This window comes from Glycine soja, chromosome 14, assembly GCF_004193775.1.
Source record: "Glycine soja cultivar W05 chromosome 14, ASM419377v2, whole genome shotgun sequence".
Taxonomy (NCBI): domain Eukaryota; kingdom Viridiplantae; phylum Streptophyta; class Magnoliopsida; order Fabales; family Fabaceae; genus Glycine; species Glycine soja.
The window spans coordinates 556,927-568,544 of record NC_041015.1 but is presented as its reverse complement, the minus strand read 5'-3'; the positions used below and the strand labels follow the sequence as shown (position 1 = coordinate 568,544).

The 11,618-nt window shown below is 36.1% G+C and overlaps 2 protein-coding genes across 2 annotated transcripts; one reads left to right on the top strand and one right to left on the bottom strand.

Moving 5' to 3' along the window:
- The first annotated feature begins 1,310 nt into the window (after nt 1-1,310).
- On the top strand, nt 1,311-5,053 carry LOC114384835 (scarecrow-like transcription factor PAT1). Its single transcript, XM_028344633.1, has 2 exons — nt 1,311-1,640; nt 2,875-5,053. Exon 2 carries the CDS (start codon nt 3,081-3,083, stop codon nt 4,716-4,718), a length of 1,638 nt encoding a protein of 545 aa, XP_028200434.1. The 5' UTR covers nt 1,311-1,640; nt 2,875-3,080; the 3' UTR covers nt 4,719-5,053.
- A 1,170-nt stretch (nt 5,054-6,223) lies between these two features.
- LOC114384807 (WRKY transcription factor 1-like) lies at nt 6,224-10,138 on the bottom strand. Its single transcript, XM_028344607.1, has 5 exons — nt 9,952-10,138; nt 8,343-9,060; nt 8,093-8,258; nt 7,841-8,002; nt 6,224-7,146 (listed from the first exon to the last, which is right to left on the bottom strand). The coding sequence occupies exons 2-5, from the start codon at nt 8,938-8,940 to the stop codon at nt 6,549-6,551; spliced, it is 1,524 nt and encodes a 507-aa protein (XP_028200408.1). The 5' UTR covers nt 8,941-9,060; nt 9,952-10,138; the 3' UTR covers nt 6,224-6,548.
- Between the last annotated feature and the right edge of the window lie 1,480 nt (nt 10,139-11,618).

The window sequence follows — 11,618 nt, the reverse complement described above, 5'->3', positions numbered from 1 at the left end:
GTTATTTAATTCGTGAGGATCTATCACCAGTTTCATGTCAAACTATTTCTCAGCTTCAATTTGAAAGAATTAAGGAAAAATATCACTCCTGGCTTTGATTTTCAAACAACTTACTGCACCACTGTATTTCATCTAAACAATTACTCTAAAATTTTCTCAAATCAGAGATAAGTTTGGATTTTGCTAGTGGTAGAATAAATGGTATATTGAGCATGTGACACTCGAATTACTATTTAATGTATCAACGGTTTGGGGTCAAATGACAATGAATTTTCCTAGTCGTGTATTGTCCACCTATGACCAACATAAAGAAAAATACACTCGTTTTTCAAAACTATAACAGAAGCTATCATAACATCTTATAACACAAAGTACGATTTTTTGTAGCTAATAATAATAGTTAACTACAATCGACCGATGAGATGAGATGAGCATGTCATTTCTCTGATGTCATTGCTCATACATGTCGTGCAAGAGATATCGGTCCAGCTAAACCACCCGGGATGGATACACATCCAAATCCAGTCATTATCATTATTAATTGTATATTATTAATATTTGTCTACAATAATTAGACAACAATCTATATAATTAATTCTTATTATCTGGGGGTTGTTACTTCAAATAACTTTAAGTTTGTTGGCCGAGGTTTTTTTTATCATTGGTTGACAAATTAAATTAAATTTCACTGGCAGTATTCAATACCGTATTCAGCAATGATTTTCACGATGTGAAATAAGACAAATATATGAATAATAATTTTTAAAAACGAGAGAAATATTTGAGTGAACATATAAGTAATAAATAACTTGTTAATCAGTTATCTAAGTAGTGAAAAAGATTTAATTGGGTTTCATTAAATGATAAACATTTTATGATTATGAACAGTTTAATACGGCATTTGATATTAATTTGATTTGAGTTAAATAATAAAATTTACTGATCATTGAAGTAGAAGCAGCATTGCATTTCGGACAAAAAACAATTCATGTATGCAGATACAATTATGCTTCTGTATGCTGAATGTTGATGTCTTTAGTCACCAAATTGGCATCAAAGTTGGCAAGTAATTAATGCAAACCATATAGGTGGTGTGGTCATGAAATGAAGTACTGAACTACGGTTTTTGTAGCAGTAGGTAGTTAAATTTGGATGTATGATACTACTCAAGTGTACAAAAGAAAAAAGAAAAATTAAGCATACAAGTATTTTTTTTTCTACATATTTTCTTTTGAAAAAGATAGGTATTAAAGTTCCAAGAGAAAATGAATAGATAAGTAGATGGACTGAAAAGGAAATTGAAGTGAAGCTGCCATGCTAACTCACTCAAAACGGGCCACGAGTGATTGTGAGGCACATTTGTAAGAGTAGCATTGATGGCTGAATTTGACCAAGCATACCACTAACAAGGGGTATTCCTGTCATTTCAATAAAAAAGAGTTCATCATATTAACATTAACACCAGCCAATGGTTTCTGTGTAGTTTCTATAATAATGGAAGGGCAATTTCTCCTTCATTATTTTATATGCATATGCCTTAGTTTTTTCTCCATTGGAATAGCCTTGTCTTCTACAGACCCCCAAGCTCTGAGATTCTAATCCTCTGTGGTTTTCCAACCTCAGAATTTCCTCGAAACTTGGTAAGAAACTGGTTTTGTGTTTAAAAACTTCTCAAACTGAAGCCATTTCATTCATGGCTTCATATTTTCCTTGAAAATTTTCTTCAGTTTTAATCTTCATTGATTTACAAGGGTTTCTCCAAACGGTTTGGTGAAGTAAAACATATTCTGCTCATACTTCTTGCCCGTGAACTTTTTGAGTTCTAGTGTTTTCGCATTTCTGTTTATGATGTGAATGGTTTTTGCATAAATGTCAAACTTCCTTTTTGTAATCTTCAATTGTTTCTTAACCAACTTCTGCAATGAGATGTGAGCTTTGATTTGATGTGCATTTTTCTGTGAACATATCTGCTTGTTGCACAAATTTTGTTTTGATATGTGTGTGTGTGTGTGTGTGTGAGAGAGAGAGAGAGAGTACTGTATAAGGGGTGGTTTGATTAACCTTGTCTTAACTGGGTGTTGTCAGCTAACAACATCTGTAACTTCGTGAAACTCAGAAAGAAAAAAAATAAAAGCACTTCTCCAATTGCTGTTACAGCTTTTGTGGTTTGTGTATCTGTTCTGTCTGACATTCAAGCTTTCTTCTTTTCAGCTCAGCCAAGTTAATTGAGTTAATCTAGTAGAATTGGAAATTTTCTTAACTGTGGTTTATAAACATTATATTTTTCATTAGATTTGGTTGAGCATTTTTCCGTATGCAAATGTTAATTCTGCAGTTTTTTAGAATGATTAACCTCATTCAAATGAAAACTAATTCAATACAATATGTGGGGCCATGTATATTTCTGCTTGTCTCATCTTTTGAATTTTTTAATGGAAATTAGATGTTCATATTTAGATAATTCCCTTTCCCTTTCTGAATATTTATTCCCTTCTCTTTGTTTAATTCCGAAGTATTTTTCTTTCTTCTTTGGTGGAGAAAAATCAGTAATCTTTAGAATTGGTCGTTTATGAAGTTTCTTGGAAATTCTTCTAATTGATTCCATCAGCTCTTCATTTTTTGTCAAAAAAAGAAAATAGGCAGAGAAATGAATTGTTTGACTTGGTTTGAGAGTCAAGCTGTTGATAATACAGGGTAGAAGAAGAAACAAGTAAACTAATGTTAACAGTGCGCTGACTCTGAAGAGTGCCTAATTTCTTTCTGGTTCCTGTCAACTGAATATTTCGGCTATTGCTTTCTATCTCTTCAATTCATTGTAAGCAAGTTGAAAGTTGATGATATGATAACACTGATGACTCTGATTTTTTCACGCAGACAGCAGATTATGTCAAATCTGTGGCTTATAACCTCCCAGAAGAGAGAACCTTGACAACTCAGGACTATATCTGTTTTGTTGCCATGAGTATCAATTAGCAGCTTTCTCTAGGCCACTGTTGTCCATTGTTCTGCTTCTACATATAATCTGCTGGAAGAGATCACTTGAACTACTATAACACAGTTGAGACCAAGTCAATTCTATAATGCAGGCATCAGAGCAACATAGAAGTTCAAGTATGTACTATCAACCATTACAACAAATTGAAGCATACTGCTTGCCGCAGTATCGGAGTCGAAATCAACAGCTATACTACCATGATGGAGGCCATGGAACTCACTTTTCAACTCCAAGTTCTTCAGAACTTTACTGCACTTTGGAGTCATCTTCTGTAGCTGGCAGTTTCACTCTATACAACTCCCCTTCAACTGTTAGTTTCTCACCCAACGGTAGCCCCATATCGCAGCAAGACTCTCAGTCATATCCACCTGACCAGTATCATTCTCCTGAGAATACCTATGGCTCTCCTATGAGTGGCTCCTGCATAACTGATGATTTAAGCAGCCTCAACTTCAAGCACAAGCTCAGAGAGTTGGAAAGTGTAATGCTTGGCCCTGACTCTGATAATCTTGATAGTTATGAGAGTGCCATCAGCAATGGAAACAACTCCGTTCCACTTGAGATGGACAGTTGGAGACAAACAATGGTGGCAATTTCTAGCAAAAACCTAAAGCACATCCTTATTGCATGTGCCAAAGCCATTTCAGACAATGATTTGCTAACGGCACAATGGCTGATGGATGAATTAAGGCAGATGGTGTCAGTTTCTGGCGATCCGGTTCAACGGTTGGGAGCATACATGTTGGAAGGACTTGTTGCCCGATTGGCCGCCTCTGGGAGTTCAATATACAAATCTTTAAGATGCAAAGAACCAGAAAGTGCTGAGCTTCTCTCCTACATGCACATATTGTATGAGGTTTGCCCCTACTTCAAGTTTGGGTACATGTCTGCAAATGGAGCCATTGCAGATGCCATGAAAGATGAAGACAGAGTTCACATAATTGATTTCCAAATTGGTCAAGGAAGCCAGTGGATAACTTTAATTCAGGCTTTTGCAGCTAGACCTGGAGGGCCACCCCACATCCGGATTACAGGTATTGATGATTCAACATCGGCTTATGCTCGCGGTGGTGGACTACACATAGTGGGAAGGAGGTTATCAAAGCTTGCTGAGCATTTTAAGGTGCCATTTGAATTTCATGCTGCAGCTATCTCAGGTTTTGATGTTCAACTACATAACCTTGGAGTTCGACCGGGGGAAGCTCTGGCCGTAAATTTTGCATTCATGCTACATCACATGCCGGATGAAAGTGTGAGTACTCAGAATCACAGGGATAGGCTGTTGAGGTTGGTTAGGAGCCTATCACCAAAGGTGGTGACACTTGTTGAGCAAGAATCTAACACGAACACTGCTGCATTCTTTCCGCGTTTCCTTGAAACTCTGAACTATTACACAGCAATGTTTGAGTCAATAGACGTGACTCTTCCCAGAGAGCATAAAGAGAGAATCAATGTTGAGCAGCATTGTTTGGCAAGAGACTTGGTTAACATCATAGCTTGTGAAGGGGTTGAGAGGGTGGAACGACACGAGGTGCTTGGCAAGTGGAGGTCAAGATTTGCAATGGCCGGTTTCACTCCTTACCCTTTGAGTTCGTTGGTGAATGGTACCATAAAGAAATTGCTTGAGAACTACAGTGATAGATATAGACTTGAAGAGAGAGATGGAGCTCTTTATCTGGGTTGGATGAATAGAGATTTGGTTGCTTCTTGCGCTTGGAAATGAGAACTGGGCAATATGTGACTCCTCAATGTTCGAGGGGGGACAAAGCATAACATGTCCCTCTTCTTTTTCTGTTCCATTACTATGTAGAAGTTAATGAGAAAGGTCTCAACCATAAATCCAATCTAATTGTCCATTTTCTGTGTTTCAAGAATTTCAATTGAAATTGTAGGCAGCATTTTTCTTTATCAGCAATATTAATCTTTTCTGGTCCCTGAATGTTTGTTTTATTAGTGGCTGGGGAAAGTGATTTCCTAGAATATTAGTAGAGTGGCTTTTCGTAGCTATGCTTCCAACATTGTTGTCCATTCACTTTATTAGATGAAACAGATATTTTACTTTGAGTGTTAAGATTAAATTAATAAAATAACCCACGTGGCCTCATTTAAGAAAGATAAGTACCTGTAATTTACTGAAAGAAAAGAAACACAGCTGTATCAGATTGTTTGAAATTTATCTTTATTCTGTGGGGGAGGAGTAGGCAATGGGACTAGAATTAACTTTGCACAATCACTCACTCCTTTCATTGGTCCTGGGTCTGCGTACTCGAGGGGTTTGTGGCGATGTGATCGTTTCTTTTCTCTGGTGGACCAACCTGACATAATTTTTTGTTTTTATCAAAAAATGTTAATTTATTGATTTTGTTAGAAATGTCATGGGGAATCTTCGAATCCCCCAACTTCTTTCTCTTCCCTTTTCCCACCATTGAGCTAAACTTATATCTCCTAAGGAAAATTCTTGTGTCCTTCTCCAAAAAAAAATTTCTTCTTAGAGGAAAATGGTATATCATTGAAATGAGGATGTGACTTGCATCATCGGTGGACCTCAACATTTGCATGTGTCTCTTGGTGAGGGAAGGAAGATAGAATTTCTTGCAAGCTGACATGCTCCAACGTGACTTAAAAAGGACTTTGACAAAATAATAGCAGTGCCTAATAAGAGAATTGCATAAAACAGAAAAGAGATTCTAAGCTATCCTTAAGGTTTTAGTACCCAACGGACGATTTTTCAGGAAGGTCTTCTCTGGCTTGCAAATCTTTCTATTATTTTAAATTCAATAAAAAAGAGGTAAAACTCCAAAATCAAATAATGTCTAAGAAGAGACCCTCGCACTATCTCCCAAAAGCATAGACTGCACCAAGAATGAGCATAAACGTAATGGATATGGACCCATAAAATTCTGTCAGCCTCCAAACTTGACGCTAATTGGTTATCCTGTTTACTTGGACAAAGTATGAGAGGAGTGGCTGTCTAAATGAACCACCTCCGGACTCCAACACCCAGATTTTTTTATTTTACCCTTGGATAAATAATAAATAATAAAATACCAATCCAACATCCTGTTATATTTAGTCGGGCATCGATCATTACATTAAAGAATGAATCTAAACCACTGCACCAACAATCACACATTTTAACATATGGAATAACTTTTGCTGTACTCAATTACTGCAATTCTGCAACGCATTTTCTAAATTTACATGAAGAGAGGAAGATTAAAGCATTAGTAGGCAAAACAAGAATTACATGCAAATAGCTTAGTATGTTCAACAATACATTAGAATTTTAGATACATGTGTACGAAAACGTAAATCTTATTTAACTCAAATAATAATGGTATAAGAGTTATGATATCCTCCAATGTAGTATTAATTGTAATTTGCATATTTAGTCAACCTGCCCAAAGACAAGGAGAGAGCTAGAAGAAGAGTAAAGTGAAGGTTAGAGTAGAAATAGGAATTATAATCCCACAGTATATCTGTAAAGCCTATGTCATTGTCAAATATTTATACTCTTCTGTAACTAGGTGACCCTTTCAAAAATATTGCAAATTTAGCTTTGGACCGGTTCAGCATCAGCTGCGGATTGCTTGTTAAATTCACTTTCTGTACTAGGAGTATCATGAACGGCAACCACCTTAAGGCAATCCTTACTTCCTTCTGATATAGGTTTTACCTCACCTTTCAGCTGTTCATTTGATCTACACAGAACTCCAGAACTTGAATGGCATATAACGTCATTGCTGACAGAATCATCTTTAGTAGCTGAGTTATCCTTTTGTTGTTGTTGCTCACTTAATTTAATTTCAGGACCCTCATTAGAAAGCCTGATCACACGAAACTCAACCATATCACCAGCCTTTGACTTAGTAGTCGACTTGCCAGTTTGTTGCTCTGTTAATCTGCTTGTTAAGCCCAAGCCGCTTCGCTCCCCTGTATCATCAGTATTACCCTCAGATTTGGTTCCTGCCTTGCCATTAGTGGCCGTTGTGCGAGTATTTGTAGCTGCATTCTGAGTGACAGTCCTTCCAGGGGGAATTTCATGATCATGCTGTCCCTCATAGGTAGTTATTACAGTTTTTGAATCATAAGAGGCCCTTTCCACATGCTTTTTGACAGGGCATCCAGGATTCGAGCATCGATAATAACTTCTGGAAGAGTGGAGAGAAAATGCAGTCAAATTAATTTAAAACATTTGTGAACACTGTATCCATGTAAGCTCAGCATAGAGGGACAGAGAGAGCAAATAAACATCTAAAAAAAGTGTAACCAGTGGGAGAAGAGGCAACTTGACAAGTGTAACCAGCAGAAGAAGTTGAAGTTAGACCAGAGGAATCAGTCAATGGCAGATACCCAATATACCAGTTCAGAACAAAAGCATTATTGATACAATTGCATTGCTTTTTTAAAATGCCAAAGAAACACAATACTTCAAATAAAATTGTTCATCTATGTTCAAACATTTGAGAGTTTGGGTTGCATTTCAATACCTGGTTAGAACTGCTAAATCATGGTTAAACCCATAAAAATTGTGACCTAGTTGTGCGGACTTGAGTATTAGCCACAGATTATAATCCTACAAAATGTGCATGTGGGACACACTTTGAAAATGATATAAAAGGAAATACTATAACCACTTCCTGTTGGTTTCAAGAAGGCAAAGAATAACTCAAACAGATCTTTAGACTGGAAGCTAATGAAATTAATTTATAGTCACAAATCACAGGGCTTCAGGCTAGCTCATCCAAGGCAGAATGATATAATATGGATCAATATAAACACATTCTAACACACAACACCAGCAGAAAATAGGAATGCATTTTGAAATGAAAAGTTAACATGTACCTTGGGTTTGTATTCCCTTTAACTAGCTTCTGCCCATATTTGCGCCAGCGATACCCATCATTTACCAGATCAACCTCACTTGAAGTCTGAACAACAACAACACGAGATTCCCGTGTTGACATGTCAACTCTAGCGACATCAGCATTACTATTGTCTTTCTTCCTGCTTGGTATCAATTTGGCAGTAAAGGTTAGCTATCGCATATATATATATATATCAACACAATTTTTAAAAAATAGTGATATAACGTACAGCCGCTTTGACTCAGGTTCCTTGTTATCATGAACCTGATTCTTTGCCTTAGTCAATTGTAAATGTGCAGCTTTCAACTCATTAACTGGGGAAACTTTTGCAGGAGGAAAGGATTGTAAAGGCTTGATCTGTTGAGGCATACATCCATGCTCAACGGATGCTTTGTCTTCATGTATGATGTCAAAAAATACATTAAGATCTTTCCTACAGAGGCATAGAAACAAAAGTACAGACAAAGTGTACTGCTCACCTTCCACATTGGCTAGAGAGGGTTTGTGTGGTGCTTGTTCAACAACAGGCAGAACACACTCAACTGATACTGTGGAGTTCAATTGAGGTCTGGGATGATTATGCTGACCGATACAAATGGAGTCCGTGATATGCCCATTATTTGACTGCTGCAATTGCTTTTTTGCCTGGCAGTTAGGATGTGTACACTTGTAATAGCTCCTTATAAATTCATTCCCCTTAACATGTTTCTGACCATATTTTCGCCAGTTATAGCCATCTTTTGATACCTTTTCACGTATTATAGAGGGACATTCCTGACTGGACTGCAATCGAGGAAATTCGTGTGAAAGAGTATCAGGGCTTTGCAAAGGTTTCCCAAGTGGCAAAGAGCATGTGCTTCCTTCTTGATCTGATTCCAAGGCACAAGCAGTAGCATCAGAATCCTTCCCTTCATTTTTAACTACAATAGAAAGAATACTTGTTGCTTCTTCTGGTTTGGACAGATCATTTTTAGTATCATGACCTTGTGACAATGTAGTATCACTATCAGGACTCACTCTCTGCTGCAATTCATCAGAAGGGATATTTTGATCCGCACTTTTGTCTGTAGAAACCATGTGAACCTTTTTCTTATATATCAGAAGGAAACAGGTCTAGTTTCATTAACTGCTTCCATGAATGTCTTGAATGATGGTTTGAACCTTGAACAAGCAATGCGTGCTTGTGGCTGTTCAAAGCTGACACACGTTTAAAAAGGAATTAGCAAAAACACAAATTCCGGTGCCCTCTGACAGAAATATCATGAATATGAATATTGTGGGTCGAGAAAATTTTCTTTTCATACGTGGTTCCTTTATTGAACTTTTAGCAGTTTTGTTAATGTCAACCCTTTTCTAAGGAACAAAATGTGGAAAATTTACATTGGAAAAAAAAAAGTATTTATTATAAAAACTCTCTCTTTGTACTTTTAGTTGCTCAACAGCTGATCTTAAAAAAACCCAACTTTTATTAGTAGAAGCCGCAAGATAAAACTCACTTTAAACATGTGAAACCATTTCAGCCATGATGGACCAAATAGAATATCTACATACATATTCCAAATTGGAGTCTTAACGCAATACTATATACAAACAGACACATGCATAAAGCCATATTAATTAATTTTCAGATAGAAAGGAGCTCAAATCTCAAACAAAAATCAATATCCAGCTCCTACTTTGAGATCACTTTTACCATACAGTACTTAACGTCTTAATTACTAGTTGAATATCCAATTAATTACAAACACAACAGTTACAGAGATAGCTTATTCTTTAATTTGTGTCTGAAACTAGCCGAACCAAATCCAGATGAAAGAGAGAGAGGGGGGGGAGGATATCATTGCTTAGGTCTAAAAAAAATGCTATTCCACCTTCTGTCGAAGCATCCCCAAACTCACACAACAGCTCATACCCCGGCTAGAAATAAAAAAGACCCACACCGATTTTAGTATATGAGGATTAAAAATGGGGGAGAATTTAAAAAAAAGAAGAAGAAGAAGAAGAAGAAGAAGAAGGAAGAATTGAAGTGGGCGAAATTGAATGGAATATATAAAAGGAGAAAGATAGCACGTGGGAAGCATTACTTACCCGGAATTGAGACCTCGAAATTGGAGAAGAGGAAGTGCGAGTTAAGTAAACAAAACAAGTGAAGGGTGTTTTGGTTGTTGTGTTGCAGAAGAAGATGTCGTCTATGTTGTGGGTTTGGGTGGAAGGAAGCAATGGGAGAGACTCCAATGTAACATCCTTATTTATTTGACCCAAAAATCAAGGCAAAGGGGAACAAAAGTCCTCTCTCTCTCCTAAGTTTATTATTAATTTTAAAGTGACACGCTGACACAAACACACACACAGAATATGCCTTTCTGTGCTTTCATTTCATTTGTCAAGTCTTCATTTGATGGTTCTTGTTTTTTCTCTCCTAACCCACAATTTGGATTTGGACCTCCCTTTTTTTCTCACTCTGGGCTATATTCACCATTGGGCTTATCATATCATATAAAAATATAAAATCAATACTCTTTTCTTTATTTGACCTACACAATTAAATTTTTTCCTTAACGTGAATTTTGATTTATTATTTATTATATTTTGTAGTTATTTCATTTTAATATATTAAGTTTTAAAAAATTTATTCTCATAATTTATGTTTTCAAAATGTCAAGTTCCTTTGCCAGATTGGAGTACAAAATTATTCCAAAGATCTAGGTCAGAACAAATATATGTGAAATGTGAGTACCTCCCGAAGTAATAAGCAAAATAGCTGATAGAGAAACCCAATCCTAAGTGAAATAAATAATGCAACTTCCATTTTTTTCAACAAAATTATTGAAACGTTAATTTTTTTTTGTTAACTTTTAAATTTTAAAAAATTGTCATAATGATACATTTCGAAAACATAAAAAGACCAAAATGAAACTTTTAAAACTTAATACACCAAAGCGAAATAATTGCGGAACATAATAAATCAAAGTGCATTAAGTCTTTTAAGATAATTAACTTTACACAGTGACGGCTAAAAATTGACACTATCTTCATTTTGTTATTTAAAAAATTATCATCTCCCTAATCTCTTTTAGATTTGAAAAAGGTAAAAAAAAAAAATACAGCACCACACAGATCGAGTGACATCAATGCATAATCTCACTAAAATCACCGGAAAACTCTTATACTCTTCATCGGAAAACTAAAATCTTTCATACAACTATGTTGTTGGAAAAAATAACAAGGAAAATTAGAGTAAGAGTTGTCTTTGACAAAAGACAAAAACATAATCATAACTCACTAATTAACCTAGATCTGAACGAGAAAGTCAAATTGTGACTCTTTGTGAGGTCTGTGAGCAAGACTTCAAATGTCGCGCATGGTTGGACTAGGTAAGTAGATGATTTGTCATCTAACATCTACAATTAGATCGAACGAAGACAAGCAACATAAATATCACTCGAATGGTGCATTTCATTGGAAGATTATTATAATTGACCTGTCTCGTCCAACCAACCAGACACTATTGGTCTTTATTCTTCTCCTTTGTAAAAAAACGCACTATTGTCAATGGTAGCAAGCCGATTGTTGTTGTTAGGTGATGTGATAATTTCAACTGGGTAGAGAGGTTATGAAAGAGATGAAAGTGGGAGCGAGACAATGATCTTTTTGGATTGACAATAAGAGACAAAACGACGGAAGGAGAATGAATCCTTATCCATTGTGATTAAGAGTAATTGGTGAATGAATTATTATCATTATTAAATTGAATG

Excerpts from the sequence above, each read along its gene's own strand:
- LOC114384835 (XM_028344633.1), top strand. The coding sequence starts at position 3,081 with ATGCAGGCATCAGAGCAACATAGAAGTTCAAGTATGTACTATCAACCA.
- LOC114384807 (XM_028344607.1), bottom strand. The coding sequence starts at position 8,940 with ATGGTTTCTACAGACAAAAGTGCGGATCAAAATATCCCTTCTGATGAA. Across the intron at positions 8,259-8,342 it reads CTCTCTAGCCAATGTGGAAG|ACAAAGCATCCGTTGAGCAT; the intron begins GTGAGCAGTACA and ends TCATACATGAAG. Across the intron at positions 7,147-7,840 it reads AAAGGGAATACAAACCCAAG|AAGTTATTATCGATGCTCGA; the intron begins GTACATGTTAAC and ends CCACTCTTCCAG.